This window comes from Diaporthe batatas (genome assembly GCF_019321695.1).
Source record: "Diaporthe batatas strain CRI 302-4 chromosome Unknown Contig00003, whole genome shotgun sequence".
Lineage (NCBI taxonomy): Eukaryota > Fungi > Ascomycota > Sordariomycetes > Diaporthales > Diaporthaceae > Diaporthe > Diaporthe batatas.
In genome coordinates this window covers 573,026-599,110 of record NW_025408550.1, presented here as the reverse complement: position 1 = coordinate 599,110, position 26,085 = coordinate 573,026, and the positions used below count along the sequence as shown (strand labels likewise).

Sequence of the window (26,085 nt, the reverse complement as noted above, 5' to 3'; positions counted from 1 at the left end):
GCTGTGCTGGCGGAGGAGCGATCGTTTTTCGGTTTGGACAGACTCCGAATTGGTGCGTGTGTCCTACCAATGACAGAAGTAGTTTTTTTCTTGTAATGAGAATCTACGCAACAACAGTCTTGAGTGTTGAGTTCTGCAAACCTCAGTCGCTGCTCAAAGTGTGTTGTGTTGTGGGCAAATCGAGAATTGGCACGCAGAGACTGGACGTTGCTTGAAGTGGGCCAGCTAGGCTGCCCGCAAAGGTACCTAGGTACGTAGGTACTTAGGTACCTACCTACCGCCAGAGCCAGATGTTGCAGCTCTTCAAGTGTTTTCCCCTGGTACCTCACCTGCAGGAATTACTTGCTCAAGGTGGACGTGGTCGCGTCACTCAAACACGCGGTGCAGCCAGCCCCAACTTCCAAACGCACAATCGGCAGCAGTCGAGCCGGCATTTGACAGCACCTGACCGTTAATCCTCCCCATCATACCAGGCACCATCTGCCTTTTCATCAAGGATGTCGGTCGACACCACCACCAATGACATGGCGAGAGAACACGAATACCTCCGCGATCGCCCGCAGCGTGACTATGTGTTCAGAAAGTAAGTACAGGCAAGCCAACAGAACCCTGTTTCGGCGCCCCCGTGTCAGTGGTATGCATTGATAAATGCAGAACTAACCTTCCACCAAACAGAACCTTGAGCATTGACTGGGGAAGCCAGGCCGTCCGGGCAAAGGTCCTCTTCAAGAGGGTGCGAGATGAACCGATCGATCATCTCATAATTCACACTCCGGGTGAAGCAGACAGGGCGACTGATCGGACAGAGATGAAGCGCCAATTTGCTTCCGACATTTATCCATTCGACAACAAGCAGCCAAATCCTCCTGGTCACTGGATCTATCCAGGAAACAACGTTGAGCCTGGACGCCAGGCCATCTCATCCAAGCTTGCCATGTATGCAGTTGTCGGACTCACTGATGAATTTGCCGCACAGTCTGGCCAAATCCGCAGCCTCATAGAGCAAGCGAACAATGAGCCCCAGCTCAAGCAGAACATCCGTATAGGCATTCAGCAGATTCTACTGGCTGTCTTGCGTGAGGCTTCTAAATTCTTCGGGTGTGACCCAGACACGTCCCGCGGAGAAATTGATGCCATAGCGCTGACCATCCCGGCTCAATGGGCAATTGAGTTTGAGGAAGAGTACGGTCAACTTCTGACCAATGCGTGGCACCAAGTCTTCCCGGTTGCTGCTCCGCAGTTCATCTTTCTCAGCGAGGGACAGACAAACATGCACTATGCCTTCTACCGCGGTACACTGGCCACTCGGTATGATCGCGAGGGTCTAAAGGCACGCCATTTCTTCGAACTCGGCAGGACAAGGAACGCTGTCTTGGTCATAGACGCTGGAGGACATAGTACAGTAAGTCAACCCCAAAGCCTAGGTGCATGACGGCTGGTAAAACATCAAAAACTCACAAGTACCTTGTATAGAACACCTCCTTGGTCACTATCTGCGATGACGACAACCAGCTGGAGATTCGCCCTGATCATGGTAAGCCCCCCCCCCCTCCTATGCACATGCCTCCCTAATGTAGGTTATTTAGGCGCAATTGGCGGCACCGCCCTGTGGGGCTGGCATGTGGTTCAAGAGGCGAGGGAGGCATGGAAGATCGATTTCGATGGAACGGAAATGCCTTTGGACGTCGAGACCGCAATCATGAAGACGTTCTACAACATGATTGCGGACTACAGGTTTGACCTGGGTGCGTCTTTCGTGATCCACGGATGTGCTCCAGGCAGAATGCCATTTGTCTTCAGCCTGAAACCCGAGGAATTCACCAAGCAGTTCAACAAGGGTTTCGATCATGCTTTCAAGCTGATTGAAGACGGCCTTCAACAACTCAAAGCCCTTGAGACTCGTTGCGAGAGGATCGAAATCGTTATCGGCGGCGGGTCAGCCAAGGGTGTCATGTGGTCTCAGCGCATGAACGAGCTCTGCAACAAATACCAGGTGAAGCGGCCTGTCGCTCTTGTCGAGATCGATCACCCAGGCGAGTACGTATACCACCAGCTGATTTTCCACTGAAAGGTCTTATTAATTGAGCACAGACACAACCGACTCGCCGGAGGAGCGAACTATGCCTTGGCGAACGCGAAGTCTGTGGCTCAGTTCGTCGACAAGGCGGCCTTCGGCCTTGCTTTGACCAAGCAGTACATGGTAGATGGCCACTTGGCATACGAGTGGGACAGCAAGGCAACTATGCTGTGGGCTCAGGTAAGTAAATCTTCTACCGATACTAGGCAATGCACCTGGCTCCGCCTCTACGCTGCTCTTGCTAACTACCATGCGCTTTATCAGGGACGGAAGTGGACCAGGACCGTCAAGTCCGACGGTTCCCAAGACTTCAAGGTCATTTGTCAGCCAGAGTTTGACAACCCCCAAGACGACTCCGTCATCGACACCGACTACAGGGCCTACGACCTCCTCCAGATCCCGTGCCGCAAGAGGGGCAAGCTCAGGTTCGAGTTCGACATCAACCTCGCCAGCGACACGCTGGAGCTCACGGTCAAGAAGAAGCTGGGAAGGGCTAAGCGCTTCACTGAGCTTGGAACCGTCCAGTTCAGCCTCTGGGTCCCGCCGGGCAGCCGCACCCTGCAGATCTGGGAGTGCGAGGAAGAGATCAAGGCTCGCGTCGCCGCCGCCTTTCCCGATGGTCAGCAGCCGGCTGTTCGTCGCGCCTCCAACAGCGACGGAGGCAGCATCTACGGCATGGTGCTACGTCCTCGACATCGACTTAGATCAGTGACCGCGCCCCCCGTCGGGGATGACGACGTGGAGATGAGCGGAATGGACGACTGAGGCGACTTTTGGCAAGAGGACGGAGGTTGAAGCTTGCAGTGGGGCCTCGCAGCGGCGCACAGGCCGGTTTGGCTCTAATGTCTCCACTGGATGGAATCCATGTGGTGTAAAGAATTCGGAACAAAGCGGTTTGGCGCAGATGTTACGATCTTGGAGAGCCGGATAAAAAGCCTTTGTCATACTGCCGCCCTGGTCAATGGGCGCACAATGGCAATGTCTGCTGCTCAATGCAGCATTTGTTAGATGCGGGATGCACTGTAGAATAAGTACTTCTCTAGATACACACAATGGACATTGTTTCATCACCAGTATAAGTTGATCGGCCCTCGCCAGGTTGAATGGCAGTCCAGCATCCACCACACCTTCATCAGATAACCTCCTGCAGATATCAACAGCACAACACCGTCACCTTCCAGGGCTTATCACTCTCCTCACTACTACCAAGTCAAGAAGAAAGTATGGACAACATGTCTTGTCTTGCGATCGAGATAATGTCTCCAAAGCAGACCTGGAAGGGCCGCAGCGGCAAGATCAAGCGCGGCAAGCCCACCGGCCCCCGCGAGGTCATTGAGAAGTACAAAGCTGTTCGACCTGGCTTCCTCGAGTGGCACAACCACAAGCAGCACTGGGTCTACGACCTCGCGCTCGGCTCCGGCTTTTCTTGCAAATGTTGTCGAGCAGGTGCCAAGAGGAAGCATTATAGAAACATGCAGGAGCTCAGGTCGATGGCCCTGGCTGATGCGGAGGACTATCTTCTCGAGCGCGCTGAGCAGGAGGCTTGCCGTGAACCTACCCGAGTGGTGCAGCAAGAGCAGCAAGAGAATCAAGATGTCGTACAAGACCAGGCTGGGGACCAGACTGGGGCTGTTGATGTTCAGACGGTGGACCCTGCTCTTGCCCGGGCCTGGGCTCGTTCTTTGCGGGCTTCGCCATCGACCTATCAACTTACTCGGGAGTGATTGGACGCTTGATTCCTCTCTTAGCAATAATCAAGGGCAAGAAGGCTGCATGCTTTTGCTAGGCAGAAGCTCTCCATGGCTATGTGGCTTGGAGGGTCCTTATCAGTGACTACTAAATATATCTGTCTTATTTGATCCGTCTCTAAAAGTACAAAAGCCCATTGAATCTTGAATAATTCCCCCAGTGGTTTGAGGCTTGCTGTATGTGTACGTGTGCCTTGTACGCTCGTGAAGTGGTCGAAAGGCTCAGGCCCGAAACGGTGCCTGCTGATGCCGAGAGGTCTGATAATACGTGCTGGGGGCCTAGCCGGGCTCTAGGTTAAAGACTGATTCCGTAGCCAGAAAGTGTACCTAGGTAGCAAGTTCCAACAACGGAGCCATGATACGAGCGACTCCCGGCCCACGGGCGTGAGGTCCGCCTGACTCCGATTTGACGAGGGCAGCAGCAACGGCAACAGCCAGCAGCCATCGAGAGCCTCACCGCACTTGTCATCTTCTTCCCACTCCTTCTCTCCCGCTACCTTCGTCAACTCGTCTTCCATTTCTCCTCAACTCTCAATCGGATCCTTTTTCGTCCAGCATATCGTAGAGACCGACCAGCCGCAACGCAGACAGCCTGGCGACGTCAGGAGCAGCATCGGGACTTGCCAGCATGCGAAGCCTCTTCACCTTATTCGGGCGGTAAGTTTGACAGCGTTGAGGTCGTCGGTCGGGTCCAGGTTCACACAATGAAACTAGCAGCACGCTCTGAGGGCGGGCTCAGAGACCACGTCGAAGAACTGAGCCGCGTCCAGCGTCTTCTCTGGCTGCGGCTCGACGCTGGGACAGAAACTGTAGACGCCGCCGCTGCTGCTGGGCCCTCCAACCTGGCCAACGCGGACGACCAAGACCAGGGTTCCGGACCCGCGCTTCACAGTGGCGAGGATCCACTCCACAGCGAGGAGGGTGAGCTGATGGTATTGCCAATTTTCAGGATGCTTGGCCAGCTCGGGCAGTGGGACGACTTTCCCTGGTACCCGTGGACATTTGTCAGCAAAGGGGCTTCAGATTAGAAGCTAGGGTCTCATGGGAAAAAGGAGACGGCATCCAGCATGGCAGCTACTGGGTTGCTCACGTAAATCAAATGAAAATGCAGAGTCTTGCGATGAATGCCTTTCATGCGATCCCACGACCTCCTCCACCCGTCACGGCCAGCAATGGCCGGCCCATGCTTCTGCAGCGAGGGCAAGCTCCAGTGAATATAACTAAGGATGGACTGATTAGCGGTGAAATTCTTACATCAGGACGGCTCGCGAGCAGCATGTGTTGGCATCTCCTGCTATTGAGGCAGCTACTCGCCGGCGCGCTGGTTATCGGCGGCAGCTTGACGCATGCGTAAATCCTGTTGCCTGGAATCAAGTGAACACCACGAGTTTTCTGAGGGGTTTGAGGGCAACTCCCTACAACTCGATTTCGGGTTGGTTGGTTGGACTGGTACATCTTCTGCAGTGCGCCGCTGGCAGCACGCGCGCGGGTCGGTCGGGTCACGTGTTTTCGTGATTTGATGCCTCTCCACGGAGGGCCTGTGGAGGACGTGCGTACGGGCAGCCAGCTTCCAAGGCTGCCTGAAGCCGGCAAGGCAGAGCAATGTCTCACACATTCAATTTCACCTGAAAGCAAGCATTGGTACGAGTGTTTGACGCGTCAAGACACCAGAAGTGGCCTCATATGAGAAGCGAGCGATGAAGGAAATAGATTAAACAGACACCAACCCAAGCCTACGAGTATAGATTCGAAGATATTTCGAAAGAGCGTCATCTCCAGGTCGTCTTGTCCACATTCGCTCCCAATCCGGGCATTAGACCAGCAACACGTTAGTCAGATACATTTTCTGCTTCCCGTCCTCGTCCACCTCCACCACCATGTCATCCTCCCTCCTATCGGGATTGATACCCGCCGATATGAGCTCTTTTCGAACCTTGTCTTTTATTCCGATGTCATCAAACTTGGGAGGTAGGAATAGGCGATTCCTGGTCGAGCATAAATTAGAGGTAGCACGCTTCAGGTTGGTAGAACACCTGGGCAACATCAATGTAGATCAGGGAGTGCTTATGTAATCTTGGGAGTTGACTCCCAAGATTACTAAGCAACGGGCGATGCACGGCATTTTCCACTCACTTTAGAATGAACGCCTTGATGTTCCACGCCTTGTCCTTGAGCTGCCCCTGATCCCGCGGGATACGATCTGGGAATTTCTCTGCCCATTCCTTGGCTATCTTTGAATACCGTGGCGGCTTGTCGCGCGGCCCGACCTCGAGGATCAGCCTTACGAGCAGCAGCTCGTCCTCATTAGGCCATGGGATCCGCCCTGTATGGCCTGTATACCCTCTATGCCATGCATGGACTGCCATCTCTCCTGGCGCCGTTGTTCCGACGAATACAAGCCGCGAGGGCACTCGGGCTGGTGGTGCGGCAGACCTAGCTTGGCCTGGGGCCGCTGCGCTTGCCTCGACCTGCCTCGACAAAGGGGCGTCGTTGCGCGACGGTGAGGGGTCCCTTCTACCAGATGACGTGGCGCCGGCGGTCGATGTCCACGGCTGTCTGCATTGTAGGATTCGAACGTGGTTTTCCAGCTCGGCAGCTTTCTCCTCGGCCTCGGTTGCCCGTCGCAGGTACCTCGCCTTGTCCACATGGAGCTTGTCGATGCGGTCCTGGCTGGCGTTCAGGGATTCCTGGAGCTCCTCGATCGTGCGCTTATCGTCAGCAATCACGTCGGCGGCTTTCTGATCCTGCTCCGCAAGTTCTTCCTGGGTCTGTGCCAGGGCTGCCTCGGCCTCGGCGAGCCTGTTCTTCAGTTCCTGGTTCTCGTCCAGGAGGACCTGGCGCTCGGCTTCCCAGGCGCCACTGTCATTTTCGGACGAGGCACCTAGGGACGGGGACGGTTCGCTTTTGTTTGGAACTTAGCGCTGCATGGCGCATGACAAGGGTGTGGGTGTGCTCATACATGTCTTCTACCTCTTCCTGGACTCTTGCTGAAGCTGGTGTGCCACGCCTTGAGCGGCTGGTAGACGCCTGGTGTTTCCATCCCTTGTTGCGCGACCCTGGAGGCCGGCCTCGCCCCCTTTTGGGTGTGCCGCCCGTCATGGCTCACAAACTGGATCTCGTGGTGGTGGTAAGGACGTGGCAATGCGTCTCGTTCAGAGGGCCGCTAATGATTGTGTGGGAGAAGGCGAGAGTGGATATAAAAAACGCCGCCTCGGAGTCGGTGTCCCCATTATGGCAGCAATCCCCCCTGCACATGTGATGCGACTTCGTTTCCACGGTGCGTCTACCTGGCCAAGACGGCAACTATCTTGTCTTGTTGACAGGGAGCGATAAAACCTGATACCAACCAATCAAAGCCGTTGATATATTTATGATTCTGCTCTATCGTGATTCCACAGGGCTCGTGATTGATGGGGCTGCTCCGTAGCGTAGCATCGCTCATGGATACCATGCAAGCTTCTGAACTTTAACGGGATATTGCACTGTGTGGGTCGCAACACTTCCCCGGTTGTGTAAAGGGATCTCTCATTCACGGTGATCCACCATTTACATACATATTTGTGTTACTTGTCTCTTGGTGCGCCGCTCGCGACGTCCATCCGCCCTGTCCCACGAGCGTGAGTCTCCCGTCCGCCCCTGGCGTCCAGGAAGTTCAAATCCCGACCTATGAGACGAGGCCCCGATGACGCGTTTATAATGAGGCCGGCTGCATCAACTTTGGTGCATGCTCTGCTGTAGTAAGCCGCTGGGCGAGCATGTTGGGGCTGGCGGCCCCATGCTGTCTCTCTCAGAGCTGTCGTGAGCGGCACTGTTTATTGGAGGCGTTAGGAGAAAGCTGTTTCCGGCTACTCCCATCCACGATAACTAGGTATTTAGCCCAAAAAGGATAAGCTGGGACAGCTGACAGTCGGAGAGGAGTGTGAGGTCCTATTGCTTGCGGTGGTGCAGGTAGGATGGCTTATTGACCAATAGGTTGTACGGCGAATGTGCCTCGCTGTTGAGTCTTGCAACAGCGGCGTCGGTGTCGGCATCATGGTCGTCGGCCTTGGACTCGGACGTCAGGTGCTAATAAGGCTGGCGTTGGGCAGCCGGCCGGCCGGGCCAGCAGATGTGGCAAAACTTCAAACAGGGGAGAAGGCTAACCTGATTTCCCCTATGGTATTGTAATATTGTCTAAGGGGCTTGGGACGTCTGGGTTCCTGGTTGTGAGCGTTGTCGTGTCACAAGCGCATGCTCAGGTTTCTGAGACTGGACCATGGCAGGAGGGGCCCCGCGGGGAGGGGGGGCCTTGTTGTCGCGGTGAGCATATGATGCAGCTGCGATCGATTGCTGGCTTACGTAGGGCCTTGAGGATCTCAAAGTCAGCAAGATCGCTTCCGCTAGGAGATTGCAAGGCCGTATCGAAGTGGTGGGACGTTTGGTGGCAGCCCGTGCTGACTGGAACTCGGACTATGATTTGAGGTTCCGCGTACCTAGGTAGATGCTTGATTTGCACTTAAATGCAGGCCATGATGTCTTTCTCAGGAGGTCAAGTTCTGGTGAAGCATTCGCATTATTTGTGTCTACCTATGATCGAATACCTAGTATTGCTATCAAAATACACTTGCCTGTCCCAACGACATCATGTTGGTACTCCATGCGAATCACGATGCTCCCTGCGGCCATGGTTGCATCTTGATCCCGGCCGCTAACCCGGCCAGGAAGCCCAGCAGGTTCAAAAGTTTGGTCTAATAAAAGCCGGCTCCGTGAGTCTACACTCAGTGGAGTAGCCCGATGCTCTCCATTTTTGCCCCAGTCACACCAATCACATGAGTTATTCCCGAATCTGTCTTCCTTCACCACCACCTCCCGAGTTCCGAGTGTTGTGTTGGCTAGCTTGGCCACCTGTCATCTGACCTTGAACAACATTATTGACGTTTTTGCTATGGTATTCCATCCGCATCTCGTTCTATATATCATGTGTAAGCGTTCACTCGTTCCATATCAGATCACCCCTTGTGGACGAAAATGCGCTGAGGAAGTCATAGAATGGATGTATGTACACTTGCCTTTTGGTCTAAGATGACTCCAATGGCTGATCCAAGCAATTCGTCACGACCTCGGATGGCAGCACCTAGCGTTTCCATAACCGACAGGAGCTCGGTAATCTCATGCTTGGTAAGCTTGCTTTGTCTGTCCAAGGCAGCGGTGTCGTCGGGGAGCGGGAAAATTTTATACAAGGAATCGATGTGATCGTTGATGTGGTTGATCAGATCTTGCAGGTGCTTCTCGTCATAGATGGCGAATTTGATCCGGGGGACAACACCTATTTTGTTCTTGCGCTTTGACACAATTTTCCGCATCGTGTCATGAAGGTACTTATTCTTCGGAGTCCAGTGTATTCCCGACAGCGACTTTTCCCGTTTCTCGACCTCAGGGTCGTCTTCAGTCTTGTCTCCGCGGGCATCGAGACAAATCTTTTGGCATTCTTCGAATCTAGCACAGATGAACTTGAAGGTCTCGATGGCGATGCTTTGCTGGTGTTCATCTAGGACGAGAGAGTCGAGTTTGAAACTCTCATCCTCGATACTAATGTCGTCAAGCCCAGCAGCCTCGCCCCAGCGGCTTAATCTCAACTGGGCACCGTCAAGCTGCAGAATAATGGACTGAAGCCTTGAATGAGCTTCTTTCGCGATATAGACGTATTCGAACCAGGCAAGGAGTGTGTTGAATAGTCCAGCCACGCCGTTGGCAGCCGCAATAACTTCAGGCCCAGTCATTTTGCTTCTTTGGCAACGAACTGAGGTTCAAAAGCCTCGATTCAACACGCAAAGTTTGTGGGAATTTGGGACAAGCCGCCTGTTCTATACTTGTCTTATCCCGGCCGACTCCATTCCAAGGTTGACTTTGCATGTTTGTAAACGGAAACCCTGAGAGTTACAACATGTGCGCGAGCGGGGATTAGAAACACAACCACATGTACGCGAGTTCCCCGTCAGACACTGGCGCAAAGAGATCGGGCGTTCGAGGCTTAGTTACAACAAGGCTTGTGCGCGAGTTCCACGGCAGACACTCGCGCAAAGAGATCGGGCGTTCGAGGCTTGGTAACAACAAGGCTTCATGAAGGTGGCTTGTCAGCAGCTCTTAACAACCTTGGCAATTAAATACATTGCTTGATCATTGGGTACTCATCATACCCGACCCTCCTATAATTCTGGTTGCAGCATCTCTGTAATAGTCATTTTCCACCAAAACCAATTGAAGCCTGTATTTCCAGCCACACCATGCGGTCTTGCATAAAAACAGCTCTTTCACTTTCACCGGTAAAAGCCCCGCCCCCCAAACATCACACTCATAGCCCCCGTCAGCAGCCCCCGCAAGAGCCCGCAAGCAGGCTGCCCCTATTTGTCATTGGGCATCGCACCCGACCCTCCTTTACTTCTTGGCTTGCAGCATCCACGAAACAGTCATCTGCAAAGGATACCGGTCTTGGCCTGTCGTCCCAGCCTAATCATACAGTGTCACATAAGCCGATGTTGCGCTTGTGCTTGCCACCAGCTCAAGTGCCCAGGGTAGCTCCGTGGCTCGTGCTGACTCTGCAGGCTGCAGTTACTTATTAAGTAGGTACCTAGGTAAGTATGTTTGCACCACCCATCACTAAGCTGATCCGAGTCTTTGCTGATAACCAACTGATAACGGCTCCGAGAAAAACACTTAGTGGTGAAAGAATGAGGTAGGAATCATGTTATGTACTAGAAGTGAATAACTTACATGCATTATTTATTAAAAGGGGTATATTATTTTAAAGGACTTTAAAAACATTTACTACTTTAAATTATAAAAGTGAAACTTTTTATAAATAACGAATTTAAATGTTTTTTTCCTTTAATAAATTATATAGTTTTACTTTTATTTTATATATATTTAAAAATATATATAGCGCCTTTATATTATATTTTATAAATTATATAAAGTAAATAATTAAGTTATAATATTTATAATATTTATTATATAATAATTATAAAAGTTTATTATATTATATTTTTACTTTATTTTTAAATAAAACTTTTAATTAAAATAAATTAATAAATAAGTAAATTAAATAAAGCTTTATTTTTAATATAAAATAAATTTAAAACTTTTAATTAAAATAGTTAATTTATTATATAATATATAAAGACTTATAATAAACGAAATATAATTAAAATATTACTTTTTAATAATTTATAACTTTATATATATTAATATTAATTATAATATTATATAAAAACTTTAAGTAGAATCTTATTTAATATTTAAATAAAACTTTATTTTAAATTTAAAAGTAAATTAAAAGTAAATATAAAAGTATAAAATTTAATTTCTATAAACTTAAAATATAAAAAGTCTCTATTTTTAATATATATAAATAAAGTTATATTATACTCTAACTTTAAAAATATTATACCGTTATATAGAACTTTAAAGGTTTTATTTAATAGTATTATTTAAAATAAAATATATAAATACTTTAATATAATAATCTTTATTTTAATAAATATATTTTATATATATTAAAATTATATTTTATATATATTAAAATTATATTTTATTATTATAACTCTATATATATATTATTATTATTAGAAGTTAAACTATATTATACCTTAAGATATTTTTATTTAATAAAGTTAATAGAGCTGCTAATCGTTTTTACTCCTATGGTTTAAGAAGTTGCACTAGATCTTAGGCTGCACAATTAATACATAGGTGCTACTTCGGACTTGGCTCAATTTCCGTTCCACTGCTGACCATTGTCTTCCAGGCGCTTATAAGTATCCAACGAGAATCATCGGTTAGCACCCGTGGTTTAAATTGAAAATCAATCACACGTGGACGCCTGTGCCTAATTCTAAGACCTACGAAGGCCGTTCTCCAGCCCAGTGGGAGCTCTGCGTTAGTCATGGCTGCAAACAACTATCACAATCTGGACGACTCCAACATTGTTCTACAAGGAGGGGCTTATTACTCGTGAGACTCAAGCCTATTCCCCCTTCCCGAGAGTACACACTTTCGTATTTATAGTTGTGGCGCCTAGTCTGTTGAACTCAGCATCACTTGAGCCCTGGTTGGCAGGACATCTGATATGAATTAGGACTTTGACTCAGAACAATACCAACATTCATACATCATTCTACGGTGAGCCTCAATGAAATCTTGAAGTTATCAGAAGTGCTCTGGCAAAGAGCCGTGTGGAGTTGAATATATGTAAATTGACAATTTATTGTACTAGACGGAAATGAGAAAGAACCCCGTTACTACATTAGCGAATCCACCCGGCCGGACTTTGTTGGAAGAAGAGACATTCTCACGAAGCTTGAAAATATTCTGCTGTCAAAGAAAGACCAGCAAAAGCCCACCTGGGCAGGCGGAGAATTTTGGTGGTACAGGGAATTGGCGGTACAGGCAAGACAGAGGTTGCTCTGAAGTTTGCCGAAGAGAATCGGGACCGGTATGTCGTAAATTTGAGCTAAAAATTTGTTTGACTTATATTATTAGCCGTTTCGTGAATCATTCTAATGGAGATCAGATTTTGGGCCTCGCTATTGATTGATGCTCGAAGCCTGAGTACTATCATGCACAGCTTTCAAGGATTAGCCAAATCGGCAAATCTTCTGCCAAGCGGAGACACCGGTGAGACCGCTATGAAGAAAATCAAAGATTGGCTGGCCGGTTTGCATGGGGATAGAGACTGGCTGCTTGTATTCGACGGAGCCAATGATCCGGCAATCGATATCAGCAAGTTCTTCCCCTCAGGAGGTTACGGCGCCATTCTTGTGACAACGACATCACCGGGTCTTCCAGCACTTCAAGAATTTTACGAACCTATTTCTGGATTGGATTCAGAGAGTGCTACCGACCTGATTCTGAAAGTGGCGTCGGAAGATCCCGCAGAAAACAACAACCGACATCTCGCCCAAGAGATATCTCAGGCATTTGAGGGCTTACCTCTTGCCATCCTCCATGCCGGGTCCTTGATACACAATGGTCACTTCACACTAGGAACCTTCTTGAAGAAAGTTCAAACATACCAACATGATTCATTCATGGTTGACGAAGTCCTTGGATCGAATTCCAAATATCACTTGGTGTGCCATACATGGGACGCTTGTCGGAAGATGATCCAAGAGCTGAACACAGAGACTTCGATCGATGCCGTTGATATTCTGACACTCTGTGCTTTGGTGGACCACAAACACATACCATTCAAACTATTCAATCAGATGCCACCCAGGCCTCTCAGTGTGAAATGGATATTCAAAATATGGCCCCAGGTGCAGCCGCCTTCCAGATCTGGTGGTCTTGGATCAACCGAAAGCTCAACTTGGGGTCCTGATCGACTTCGCAAGGCCGTCATAATGTTGGCCAACTATTCCTTAGCTTTGTTCGACCGGAGGTCCTCCCAATTCTCCATGCATGGCTTAGTTCACAAATGGCTATCTCTGGATTTAAAGCATCGTGGTGAGAGCTCCGTTCAAAGTTGGGCTAAGGCAGCTGTATCCCGTGGGCTCACGATGAATATCATTGTCAATCAACGAGCCCATAAACATCAGGCAGAAAGATTCGTCTTATTTCCTCATGTCAAGACGTTTCTCGAACAAAATTTCTCGCCGTTCAAGATTTCTCAGCTGGATGATGCGCTAGCGGCAGAGAAATTTGCATTCCTATACTTTGACACTGGGCATTACGATCTTGCCGAGAATTCCTTTCGGGCATGCGTTTCCTTCTACACAACACATGCTAAATCCAACCAAGAGAGATACTTGAATGGACTAGTCAACCTAGCTGAGGTACTTGAAAGACGAAGCAAGTTCAAGGAGGCCTTGAAATTGAGCAGGGAGGCCAAAACTGGCCTGAAAATGCTCACTAACACATCGGACACCAAATGCCGTCAGGTGTTGGCATTATGTCTCAAGGGAGTCAATCAAGTCGAAGCTGCGAAAAAGGAATTGCGCGAATTATCGGATACAACCAGAAAGAGCCCCGGGATACTTGAAGAATCTACATTCGAGACGGAAGCGATCCTCGTAGAGGTCCTCCGTCGCAACGGTGACTTCATAGATGCTATCAAGCTAGGCGAGCAGAACTATGAGGACAGGAAACGTTTGCTCGGACCTCAGCACCAAGATACCATGGAGAGCGCGAGAACGTTCGCCTCAACACTCTCCCAACACGGAAGCAGGCTAGACGACGCTGCTAAGATTATGGATCGTGTGTGTCAGTCAAGGGAAAAGACACTTGGCACAAACCATCCGGACACTATCCTAAGTCTCAGTTCTCTTGCGGATATTTTCAAGCAGCAGGGAGACTACAAGAGGGCCGAGGAAGAACAAATGAAGGCGTTGTGCAGGCAGACAGAGGTACTCGGACGTGATCACCCTAATACTCTCTCTATGATTAACAATCTGGGAGATCTCTGTATGAAGCGAGATTGCTTTGACAGAGCAGAAGCCCATTTTCGCATGGCATACGACGGATACCTGGCGAACGATAACTTCGGACGCGTGCATAGCTATACCCTAACCGCCAAGATAAACCTCGCTCTCAGTGTTCAACATCAAGAGAAACTGGAAGAAGCAAGCCGTCTCTACAACGAAGTGATGGAAGATTGCGATTCGACAGGGAAAGATTCAGGCCCCAATGCATTGCATTGTATGGCGAACCAGAGCATTCTCTACATAATGCAGGAAAACTTTGGGTCGGCGGAAGCACTGGGTAAGCTAGCTGCGCAAGGATACGAACCCGGTCATGGAACAGGAAGTATGGATTACTGCCGTGTCCTGATGACGGTCTCAACGGCCATTTGCGGCCAGAAACGATATCGAGAGTCAGAGAAGGTTGTGAGAACAGCTCTCAAGGGTTTTACCGATGAGCGTGGCCTAGGAGACCCAGACACGCTCGAGGCCATCTCATTACTTGCTCATGTGCTGTCAAAGCAAGGTCGAGAAGGAGAGGCCTTAGATTTGTTTCAGCAAGCAAGTGATGGATTCAAGAAGTTGGGCGATCACCAACACTGGTGTCATGAGCGGCTAAGGAGTGATGGGGGGCGAACTTGCACAATTGAGACAGAGGAAGGCAGCCAAATTCAGCGCGGAGACTTAGGAAGCGACTTCGATGATTCAAGTCCCGAGGTCTTCGCGTGACACGGCATTACCTTTTCTCAGGCGCTGCATCTAATTTGTATATCCTGAAATATGAGACCGATACCCCCATGATTCTTTCTTTTTCTCAAGCCTCGTATTTACCTTGAACGCCTGCAACAATAAAGACTGCTTCAAAGATCACTTTGGCGGCACTCTTATTCCACGAGTTGATTTATTCGGCGACAATTGATGGGAAGGGCTTTGTAACCTTGGTGATTCACGCCGTTCTCCCTCTCTTTGCCTTTGTCGTTGCCTTTCTTCATCTCTAAGCCTTCCCAAGGTTATGTGATCAAGCGGTCCTGGCGGTCCTGGCGGTCCTGGCGGTCCTGGCTGTCCTGGCTGTCCTGGCTGTCCCGGCGGTCCTGGCGGTCCTGGCGGAGGCATACTCATCCTCCCCGTCCGGTCCCGTGCCACTGCCTCCCGCCTCGAGCGCGGCCACGATGATCTCCTATGCTGACCTCCCCATTTCCCTCTGCGTCCTGTTCCCGAGAAAACCTGAGGAAGTGCCGCCCATAGTACAGCGATGATAATAATGACCGAGAGAATGGTCAGGACGATAATAATCCCAGTAGAAGCCATGATCAATGTGAAAATAAATGAAAATGTTTGGTTGTTATGGGTTTCAAGCCGGCAAGGCTGCCTCCTGTCTAGACTCAATGGACATGGCTGAGTTCCAGAGATATGACAGTTAAAAAACGAAAGACGGAGCGACGATATGGAACCCAGGTGTGCCGTGCCGACTTCTGAAGGCCAGTGGAACGGCTCGAGGTGCATGGAGCGGGGTTACAATCAGCTTTAATAGTACCGTGGTTGCCTGCTTTGCCTAGTTCCTTGCTGACATGGTGTGTGTATTTCGTGCGACGTGATCGAGCAGTGCTAATGTTGATATAGGTCAATTGCTAGGATGCTCATATGCTATCAGTAGATAGTATTGCGGATTAGGAGCCTAGAGTAATGGCAAGCACCGTGTTAAGGCACACCCGGGCGCTCCCTCACGCATGGCAACCGCCCAGCGCAATAATTCGACTCTGAGCCGAGACGGTCAACAACCTGTTTGATGGGCCGGGCTCTCTGATTTTTCTCTGGACAATTACTGACTTACCTCTGGTCAATTGAACGTCGGGTGTTTGACAGCCATGAGCCCTAACCCTAAACCACAGCCAAGCTGATCACAGTGGCAACGCTAACAAGTACCGAGGTACCCATAGCTTGAGTACCTAGGTACTTAGGCAGCCCCTTCTGCAGAGTTTAGTCAGCCTGTCCCTCCTTCCCGTGACTTCTGGGGCTGCACGTCCCACTCTTGCCAATCTGACCTGAACTGAAGGCATGTTTTTAGAGCGACAGGTGCAAGCCAGTACCTTGAGCGCCTTGTTGTGATCAGAACTGTCGGCTGGCTTGAAGTACTGAGACCTGGCTACGGGCGCCAGTTGACCTGTCCTTACTAGCCTTGCTCTAGCGGCAAAGGTTTTCTTTTCACGTCCCATGTGGCGGCCCCCGGGCCAGCAATGGTGCCCGATCCCGTCGAGGACGACACACTGGGGGGCTCTGCTTCCCCGGCCTCGTCCTCGTCGCGTCACAGACAATCTGTGAGCGACGGAGCACAGCAGACGATTCCCGGCGCCGAGATTCGGAGCCAGAGTCCGCAAAGAGCGGCCAGAAAGCGGCGACGGACGACAAGAGCCTGCGACGATTGCCGACGCAAGAAAATCAGGTGTGATGGCAAGAGGCCATGTTCGAGCTGTGCCGCCTTTGACTCCAGTGAGGAGCCCTGGAACCCATTGTGGCGAGCCCCGGATAGTTGGGGGGGGGTGGGCAGCCAGTGACTGACCTTCTGCCACAGGTTGCAACTATACCAATTTATCCACGCGAGGGTTTAGCTCGCTGCAACAAAAGGCATACACGGCTGAGACTCTGCTTCACAAGCTCTTGCCCCATGTCGATCTGGATAATCCAGACGAAGTTGCTTCACTGCTGGAGCAACCAGCACATTCCGCCCGATCTGTCCTAAAAGGTCTATCTCATGACCAAAGGTCGTTCAGGGATGATGCCGCGGCGGCCAACGAGACCCCCGACAAAACAGCGAATGCTGCGAGGCGAATGCCTCTGGTCGAGAATGTTGGCCAACTGGATCTGACCGCGACCGGCGAATACGATTTCCATGGCATGTCGTCAGGGGCGGCCTTCTTAAGCCGTATCACCCAGCAGTTCCCGGGTTTGTCTCGATACGATTCCAGAACGCCATTCTTGCCTCAGCCTGGACGACCTTTTCTACCCAAATCATCTGGGCTCCTTGGGCATTCGGCAACTTCTTGGTCCCATGTCAGCGATGGCTTTTCTCCAGTACCCCCCCAGCCTTTTGCCCGCGATTTGTGCGAGTTCGCCTTCAGCAGGGCTACCTGCATTCTGCCGGTGGTTCATGCCCCGTCATTTTGGCGCATGTTCCACAGGCTCTACGAAGAACGACCCCAGAAATACACGCCCGAGGAACGGAGGTTCGTAGGGCTCCTTTTCTCCGTCATGGCTTTGGGGTCCATGTACGATGTTGACGAGAATGACCCGACAAATCCCGACCACTACGCTGTGGCAATGGAGCGAGGGTAACATGGATAAGCAATCCTCCTTTGGTTCTAATGTCGTCGACATGCCGCTGATTGCATTCCAGGTACAAGTTCTACACTTTGGCGAAGCATTACCTTCAAGATGTAACCGAGTGTAGTGACATGACTACCTTGCAAGCGCTTGTGTTTAACATTCAGTTTTTGCAAGCCACTGGTGAACTAAACAGCTGCCATACCCTCATCGGCATCGCCCTTCGCTCTGCCCTACGAATGGGCTTGCACCGTCATCTGCCTGCCATCTCGCTCGGGCCGATAAAGGACGAGACGAGGCGGAGGGTGTTCTACACCATTCGGCAAATGGACATCTACCTTTCCACCACTCTCGGACTACCTCTTCTCCTAGAAGAGAAAGACATTGATCAGCCCTGGCCGTCCGAGGTGGATGACGAATACATCACAGATAGTGGAATCGAGTGGCCACCGCCCGGGACTCCTTCCATGCTTGAAGCATCAAATGCGAATTTAAGGCTCATGCACATCCTCGCCAAAGTCGTTCGCGACATCTACCCGCCCACAAGGGCCGATGATGGTTCCGCCGAGACCTATATGATCAGCTTCTCTAAAATTCGGGAGTTGGAGCAAGATATCCGCGACTGGCATGAAAAGCTGCCGCCCACGTGGCGTCCAGGCCACGAAGAAGACGTACAAATCACTCGGTATGCAATGTCGACGCCTTCACCCTGCAGCCTCAATATTGTGGTGCCCATGGCTAATCCCAACACTGTCCAGGGTCAAAATCCTCCTCCGCTTCACCTACGCTCATGTCCAGATGATGCTATACCGACCCTTCATTCAATACTATTCTCGTCGGCTACCGTCGCACGAATCGGTCGACGAGCGCTATTTTGCCCTCGCGTCAGCGGGCATAAATGTGTGCCGCAACATCATACACATAGGGCTTGAGATACGCAGACAGGCGGTTCTCATAGGCCCATACTGGTTCATCACCTACACGCAATTCTTTGCGGTTCTAAGCCTGTTGTTATTTGTCTTGAACAACCCGAAACAGCCCAGGGTTTCTGAGCTCTTCGCTGACGCCAAGATGGGCAAAGACTGCATCTCTGGTCTGACTCAAAGGAGCCTTGCGGCAGACAGAGTGACTGTTGCACTGAACGTGAGTCCAACGCCCAACCGCGAAACTAGGTCAATTCAGGTCTACGACCAGGTCTGACAACTTTACAGTCAATTTTTGATCAACTCCCTGACCAATATAAACCGAAAAAACCCAGAGCTCAAGGCGGTCAGACGCGAAGGGCCACAACAGGTGACTGCCAACCATCTTCTCGCCGTCGAGACGATCCGGTCTCCGCCCAGACTGCAAGTCCTCAGGTCGCTCAGCAGCATCAATGGCCCCTGGGTTCATTCTCCGCAGAGACTCCCACCACGGCAGGCCCCAGCGCCGAACCTCGGCCCGATTCCATGGATCATTTCCCTGAACAGGTATCGAAGCCGTTGCAGGATGACTTCATGGACTTTCCCTTGGAGGACCCCTTCGCATACCCTCTGCTGCCAGGGGTAAGCCTCGCTGAGAGCGAGCTCACTGCTTTCACTGAAGACACCCTGCGGATTCCGCTCTACAACACGGAGATGGACATTGAGGGACAGCTTCTTGACGTCCAGGCGCCTTTTCTTCAGAACATTTCGCCGCTGGCGATGTTCTCTCCAAACGCGCCGCTTGATCCCTTGGGCGACCTTTGAAGTTGTTGAGACAAAGCCCACTATTCCCGTGTATTTAGTATACCCGATCAGGCCTACCCCGCTCGGAAAGATTCTTCTCCTTCCAAGTTGACCAACTTCGACTCCCGTATGCCATACGATTGATTCCGCGACAGAAGTTCCCGGCATCTACGGTCGCCGAGCAGTAGGAGGATGACGATCTGCGGATACTGTTTGCATGGATCACATGGAACCCGACGATAAGTGCGAGCTGCAGCTTCTTAGACTGGTTTCTTCAAGCAGTAGCCACAATCTCGCCGCGAATCGTGTTTCTGAAGTAGGTGACGGATAGATCTCAATTAGTCCGCGTTCACCATCACTGCTTCCACTCTGGAGGGTTCTCTCGAGCTAGATGGACTATATAACAAGCAACTGGGCCAAAAATTATCGAATGTTTCTTTCATCCAAGTATTGTTGACCGCCAGTAGCAGATCATCCGTATTTTGAGGCTGCCCAGGATTACGTTCATGTCCCACGGGGTGACAACAATGAGTCTCGTATTCGGTCACGACTTAGCGAGGTCCCACGGGGTTGCAGCCCGGGCACGCCGCGCGGCCCTTGACGACGAACAATGGCAAGAGATTGCACTGCCAACTAAGCACTTCCGCCTCCATGGCAGACCTGTATGCTGCGGCCCCATTCTGACCTGAGGAATTGGGAAGCTGTGAGCCGTCGAGCCGGTAGTGGGTCCAAGAGGCAGTATACGATATCGCGACACTCGACCTAGATACTCGTCAGACTCGTTGTGTTTCTTTAACCCACAGCGCAGGCCGAGGCGACCAACCCGCCTATGGAATGGCCGAAGGCTTACCGGGTGCAGCGATTCCACAGGCGCGAAGCCGGCCTCCACCCGACGATCCTCGACGTACGAAGTGTAGTAGCCGTCCTCCGCCCGCGCTGATGGCCAGCAGTAGTGGCCGAGGCGGAGGACCATGTAGACGACGCCGCAGGCCCAGACGTCAGCGGCACGCCCGTCAAACTCGTCCTCGGTGAACTCCTCGGGCGCCACGTACGGCGTGGACCCCCGCCTGCCGGAGAGGAGCCGCGCCTCGCCGCCGGGGTCCCCCGGGCGGGACAGGACTTGCTGGCTGCAGCTGAAGTCGCTGATCTTGAGGGAGCCCGACTCGGTCAGCAGCAGGTTCTCGGGCTTGAGGTCGCAGTGCGCGATGCCGAGCCCGTGCAGGTACTGCACGCCGCGCATGAGCTGCTTGAAGAAGCAGTTGGCCTCGTCGGCCTGGAAGGGCCACTCCGACTGGATCAGGGAGAAGAGGTCGCCCGCCGCGCAGAACTCCATGACCTCATAGAGCGTGTTGTGCTGCTCGGCCTGGAAGACGTCGAGGATCCGCACCACGTTTGCGTGCTGCAGGCCGCTCGTCAGGTGGTCTCGGTGCCCGGCCGGCGCCTCTTTGCCGTCCTGCTCTGTCGACCGGGCCGGGGTGGGCCTTTCGTGGAACTGCTTGACGGCGACTAGGCTCACGTCTCGGCCTTGTGGGTTGGGCTTGCGGAATATGCTGATCGTGCCGTGGGCGCCGCGGCCAATGGTCTTCCAATACTTCCCATACTTTTGTTCCAGCGTGGAGCATCCACGGGCGACATCGTTTGGGATCCCGGGGGCCCCCTGTAAGTCTTTTTGCACGTTGCGTCTGATTGTAAGCTGGGACAGGCCTTCTCGCATCCTGTCACACTCCCTATTCAACCGATCCCGCCAGACACTCTGCTTCCCCTGGCGGTTTGTTGACTCGAGGAAGTGCTGGTGCCCATGCGGCAGAGCCGGACTTGAAATGAAGCGGAACCGAGCTGCATCTTTGGAGGATATCTCTCCAGTCGAGAAGACCACTATCAGCTTATTCCTTGGACCCTGAAGAATTGTGATTTCGTCTTTGGGGATAGACTGGGTGGGCGTCGGGGCAGGCTTACGGATGGACATCCTCGTGCGCACACGGCTGACCGCCCGAGCGGTTGGGGCAATAGAACTGGGATTTTTTTATTATAGTCAAACTTCCCAGTACCCGCAAGGTTTATGACGGCGCCTGTATACTGTTTCAGAGATGGTCACTCCGTCGCCCTCCCAGGACGAAGGGTAGGGAGCGATTATACCACCCCCGGAGGCAGCCCAAACATCCGTCATTGTTTTGCAAGACGACTTGTCTTTACAGCTTGCCAAGGTCATCACCGACGGGCTGCAGCGAGTTGTTCGCAACTGCCAAGCCTTCGGCCGGTCCCAGCTTCCGGCTGTATCGCGATTGATTGGCCAGTCCCGGAAGATCGGATCCGATCCTGCGCCCTTTCTGCAGCGTCCGGCTTGGCGACTCTGGCCCGCAGCTCTGCGTCAGGCCCCTGCCTATTGGCTCAAAACCGGTGACCGACGAGAACGTATCAACAAAGACAAAAAGCTGGTCGAATTTCTGGACTCCAGCGAAGTATTATTTGTTCAGTGGAAGTTGACTTATTTGGAAGTTCCTGCTTAGACATGTTGGAAAGTAGTCCAAGAGCACAGATTCTCCTTGCCACTGATATAGTCGTGAGGCTTCTGCTTGTGTGGCACATTAATCGACTTAATCCGTCGAAAAGGGCTTCGACTCATTCTGTGGCTTGACCTCCACCACCATATCTTGCTCTAGCGCAGAATGTGCGGTATTTAATGACGTCCCCTCCTTCCAGGCCCTATTTCGGTATAAATCACTTCAAGAATGGTCAATGTCTTGACTACCTGCACGCTTCACGTGGGCCTCCTCGAACAATTCCACATCCGAATTGTCGCACAACAGGACCAAGACAACCGACCCCTAACGGCTACTACTTTTGCGCGTAGATGCAATTTCGTTGAGATCCCCTGTCTGATTTGTCTCAGGATTTCCTTATAGCTATTTGGAACAACCCCTCCCACGCTTACGCACGTGGGCAACCATGTTCCCGCTACGACTCAACTTCATTACACTTCACTGTTAGTATCAGAGTCTCCAGTTCGTGCCAAAAATGCATAGATTTCACTGACGGAGCGGTTTTAAGATGCCTGGATAATCTTCTGTGGACTCCTTGGCCTGGTGATCCTCACGCCCGAGGGCAACTTGGCTGCCATTGACGCCTATTTCTTCGGCGCGAGCGCTTCGACCGAATCCGGCCTCAACACGTTAGTTGGAGGATCTCGTTACCTAGCTCGACAAGTAGCTGACACATGATTTTCTAAGGGTTGACGTGAAGGCCCTGAGGACTTATCAGCAAGTCTTCCTCTACGTAATTCCCACTATTACGAATTTAGGCGTCGTGAACATCGCGGTGGTCGTTTTCCGGATCGTCTGGTTCAAGAAAAAGCTCAAGGCCGCTGGTAAATACTTTCTATTTTGCCCCAATGCTGCGTGCTTGGCTGACACAAAGATTCACTTAGCTCGATCCGACCCGCGGCCAACTCCCAAGGGCGTGGTCTTCTCCTTGAGGCGCGAAGAAGACGTTGAGGGACCTAGCAAGGTCTTGGAGGATCACCTGGAAAGGTACGTAACCCTGCAAGCCCGTGTGACTTCGAGCGCACCTCTGAAGTATTACAGCAAGCCACGACGGGTTGTGGGTGATGAAGGAGTCCCCGCCGCGGCTAATGTCAGTGGCATGGAACCCAGCGTATCTGAATCTAAGCAACGGCCTTCAACATCCACGGAATACTATATACCGCCTCCATTGGAGCGCGACAATGGTAAGTCCCGACAGTCTGGATCTGGAGCTTGCCGCAGCTACCACGTGCTACTTGTCAATATCTGACCAAAGAGACAGGCCAACCCTTTACAGAGAAGCGCGTTCGGGAGACCGGCCCAGCCCAGGGGGATGAGTAAAAGACGAGGTCTGAGTGGGCAGGCATGCTGATTGTTCCCGCTGTTTGCAGGCGAGGATGAAGATGAAATAAAGCCCGCTCAAGAGACAGAAGGGGGAGGAGGTATCGCGGCCAGGCACCGGAAGCATGTTGGGAACAAAGGCCCCATAATTTCCGCCGCCAGGTCCATCGAAAACCACGCCAGCGCCGTGTTTGTCCTGGGAGCTCGGCCTGGCGCAGACCGGAGGCTCTCCACCACGTCGCAGCGACCACGGCCCAATGATCTGCCTGGTCTCCGCAAACAAGTCACGGTCGGCAGAAACTCACAGTTCCATGACATGTCGGCCGAGGACGAGAGGAAGCTTGGCGGCATCGAGTACGCGGCGCTGAAGTTGTTGCTGAAGATCGTGTTGGGTATGGCCACGGCACCGTCGGCCTTGCTCCAATTGCTGACCGAGTCGACTTTTAGGCTATTATCTCGGGCTTCATCTTCTTGGTGTGATCGGCCTACTGCCATGGATTCACACGGCCCCATCAAAGTACACAGACTGGCTGGCAGAGTGCGGCCAAAGCAAGACGTGGTGGTCCGTAGTCCTGCCTGGCCCTATACGCCGTGTTCCCGGGGCCGTTCGTTGCTGACTCCAGATGTGGCGTGAAGGGCGTTCTACTCGGCGCAGACCATGGTCAACAACCTCGGCTTCACACTGACTCCCGACTCCATGATCACATTCAAGGACGCGACGTGGCCCATGTTGCTGATGACATTTCTGGCCTTCGCCGGCAACACCTGCTACCCGGTGGCACTGCGCTTCTGCATTTGGGTCACATACAAATTGACGCCCTCGAACAGCCCGAACAGCACAGCATTCAAGTTTCTCCTCGACCACCCGCGCCGGTGCTACACCCTCTTATTTCCCAGTTCCCCTACATGGATCCTGTTCGGCATCATTGCCGCGCTCAACTTTGTGGATGTGCTCCTGATCGTTGTCTTGGACTTGGACAACCCCGCCGTCAACGACCTCTCAATAGGCCCGAGGATTCTCTCGGCCTTGTTTCAGGCTGCGTCTTCCCGGCATACAGGCACCTCGACACTGAACCTGGCCGAGATCAATCCCGCCGTCCAGTTCAGCCTCCTCGTCATGATGTACATCGCCATTCTTCCAATCGCGATCAGCATCCGTCAGTGCTATTCCTATCGTTCTCACCGCCCCCTAACCCCTGGTGGCTCATTGTAATCAAAGACGGATGCATGGCTGGGGGCTAACACGTCTCAGGCGCGTCCAACACCTACGAGGAGCAGGCAATCGGCCTGTACGCAACGGACCGCCCCCTCGATGAGTCCCGGGCAACCAGCTACATCATGACGCACGTCCAGAACCAGCTAAGCTTCGACCTCTGGTATGTGTTTCTCGGGACGTTCTGTATCTGCGTAGCCGAGTCCGGGCGAATCAAGGACCTGGGACAGCCGGTGAGTAATCCGCCCAGATGAGCGAAACTATACCATAATGGACAACGCCGAACTGACGCATGGCCAACCTAGGCATTCTCGGTCTTCTCCGTATTTTTCGAAGTCGTCTCGGCCTAGTGAGTGCCTGCCCAGTCGCCCCCGATTATTCACTGCTCACACATAGTCTCCCAGCGGCAATGTCGGGCTCTCCCTCGGGCACCCATCCGTCATGACCTCGCTGTGCGGACAGTTCGGCACGTTTGCCAAGCTCGTCATCTGCGCCATGATGATCCGCGGCCGCCACCGCGGCCTCCCTTACGCGCTTGACCGCGCCGTCATGCTGGCGGGCGACTCCCCGCAGGGGCACATGCCCGAGCCGCCCACCCCGGGTGTCTCGAGAGCAGGCGATGCGAGCAGGGACGCGGTCAAGATAAGAACCGCGTAAGAGGTCGCCCCCCCGGGGGCTGCGCGGCTGGCGCAGGGGGCCTGGGGCCTGGAGCGGGGAGCCGGGGTGTGGCACTTGTGATTCCGAGCATGCACGTGTAGCTCGCCCACGTCTGCAACTATACGTGTGGGAGGCAACGGTCCGGATGGGGGGTCTGCGTGAGCCCGCTGTCGAGGACAGTCAGCCATGGGATCGGGCGGGCGGACAAGTGGCGGAGGAGCTGCGGCAAGAGAAAGACACAGGACAAGACACGGCACCCGGGAGAGATGCTTAAGAGGCGGACCATAGGAAGACGTATCCATCGAAGACTACTCAAAACCCCCTCCTGCTCATGACAGGCGACCCACGCACCCGGCAAGGCTGCCTGAGAGGAACACACACAGACATGCGGCCTTCTAACAGACAAACCACAGTCCCTTCCAAGCGCCAGCAACAGCAAGGAAGATACCTAGGTCTGGCACTCCGAAGGAGGCTGATACAGGAATCAAGCACGCCCACGACATCGCGAGGCTGCCGCACAACACACAACACACACGCGCGTCTTGTCTCATGACGAGTGGGCGGGCCTCCTGCCGTGCATACGACGTACGTAGTCAGTCAGCCTGCCAACCTTGGAAGGGGCAGATTCAGCGAGGGCGGCATAATACCCGCTGCGATCAGTGGCATGGTGCGCCTGGCTATTACTATCTATAACTAATCGTCAGTGAACGTCGCATTAGTTCCCGCAGCAGCAAGGTAACTATTGCCGCGCCCCTCGCTCCCGAGCTATCCGAGGGTATCCGGGGATCAGCCAGCGAGCGTCTGAGGAGGAAGTGCAGCAGCCAAGCCTGTGCTTAAGAACATACATACGAATCATCAAACCGATCAACCAGCGTCCACTCCCGTCCGCAGTCATCCATTACCTGACCGCGGCCTGCCCCCTTGTTTTAAGTATGTAGGTAGGCAGATAGGGCTGCAGGTGTCCACGGAAGATACCGTCGCATCCTGGATGATCCTCGGATACTACGCTCGCTCACCAGCTGTGGCTGATCCTCGGGTACGACACTCACTCACTCACTCACTGGCCACTTATG

The 26,085-nt window shown here is 52.3% G+C and overlaps 7 protein-coding genes across 7 annotated transcripts; 4 read left to right on the top strand and 3 right to left on the bottom strand.

Annotated features, from left to right (window-relative positions):
- Positions 1 to 497: 497 nt before the first annotated feature.
- Positions 498 to 2,842, top strand: KVR01_003068 (uncharacterized protein; the record flags this gene model as incomplete). Its single annotated transcript, XM_044791763.1, has 6 exons — positions 498 to 583; positions 676 to 1,402; positions 1,474 to 1,534; positions 1,587 to 2,037; positions 2,092 to 2,257; positions 2,342 to 2,842. The coding sequence occupies 6 exons, from the start codon at positions 498 to 500 to the stop codon at positions 2,840 to 2,842; spliced, it is 1,992 nt and encodes a 663-aa protein (XP_044648083.1).
- A 467-nt stretch (positions 2,843 to 3,309) lies between these two features.
- Positions 3,310 to 3,801, top strand: KVR01_003215 (uncharacterized protein; the record flags this gene model as incomplete). The annotated part of the gene is made up of 1 exon (XM_044789565.1): positions 3,310 to 3,801. The coding sequence occupies one exon, from the start codon at positions 3,310 to 3,312 to the stop codon at positions 3,799 to 3,801; it is 492 nt and encodes a 163-aa protein (XP_044648230.1).
- Positions 3,802 to 5,638: 1,837 nt separating this feature from the next.
- On the bottom strand, positions 5,639 to 6,865 carry KVR01_003022 (uncharacterized protein; the record flags this gene model as incomplete). The annotated part of the gene is made up of 3 exons (XM_044787488.1): positions 5,639 to 5,810; positions 5,959 to 6,706; positions 6,796 to 6,865. 3 exons carry the CDS (start codon positions 6,863 to 6,865, stop codon positions 5,639 to 5,641), a joined length of 990 nt encoding a protein of 329 aa, XP_044648037.1.
- Positions 6,866 to 8,358: 1,493 nt separating this feature from the next.
- KVR01_002373 (uncharacterized protein) lies at positions 8,359 to 9,892 on the bottom strand. The gene is made up of 2 exons (XM_044791367.1): positions 8,874 to 9,892; positions 8,359 to 8,773 (listed from the first exon to the last, which is right to left on the bottom strand). Exons 1-2 carry the CDS (start codon positions 9,582 to 9,584, stop codon positions 8,639 to 8,641), a joined length of 846 nt encoding a protein of 281 aa, XP_044647388.1. The 5' UTR covers positions 9,585 to 9,892; the 3' UTR covers positions 8,359 to 8,638.
- Positions 9,893 to 16,492: 6,600 nt separating this feature from the next.
- On the top strand, positions 16,493 to 19,303 carry KVR01_003677 (uncharacterized protein; the record flags this gene model as incomplete). The annotated part of the gene is made up of 5 exons (XM_044794646.1): positions 16,493 to 16,745; positions 16,828 to 17,584; positions 17,650 to 18,261; positions 18,335 to 18,719; positions 18,788 to 19,303. 5 exons carry the CDS (start codon positions 16,493 to 16,495, stop codon positions 19,301 to 19,303), a joined length of 2,523 nt encoding a protein of 840 aa, XP_044648692.1.
- A 612-nt stretch (positions 19,304 to 19,915) lies between these two features.
- KVR01_003887 (uncharacterized protein) lies at positions 19,916 to 21,248 on the bottom strand (the record flags this gene model as incomplete). The annotated part of the gene is made up of 2 exons (XM_044784762.1): positions 19,916 to 20,044; positions 20,133 to 21,248. The coding sequence occupies 2 exons, from the start codon at positions 21,246 to 21,248 to the stop codon at positions 19,916 to 19,918; spliced, it is 1,245 nt and encodes a 414-aa protein (XP_044648902.1).
- A 980-nt stretch (positions 21,249 to 22,228) lies between these two features.
- Positions 22,229 to 25,012, top strand: KVR01_003817 (uncharacterized protein; the record flags this gene model as incomplete). Its single annotated transcript, XM_044787858.1, has 10 exons — positions 22,229 to 22,265; positions 22,331 to 22,451; positions 22,510 to 22,646; positions 22,764 to 23,006; positions 23,193 to 23,534; positions 23,590 to 23,704; positions 23,779 to 24,299; positions 24,395 to 24,588; positions 24,661 to 24,704; positions 24,760 to 25,012. 10 exons carry the CDS (start codon positions 22,229 to 22,231, stop codon positions 25,010 to 25,012), a joined length of 2,007 nt encoding a protein of 668 aa, XP_044648832.1.
- Positions 25,013 to 26,085: the final 1,073 nt, after the last annotated feature.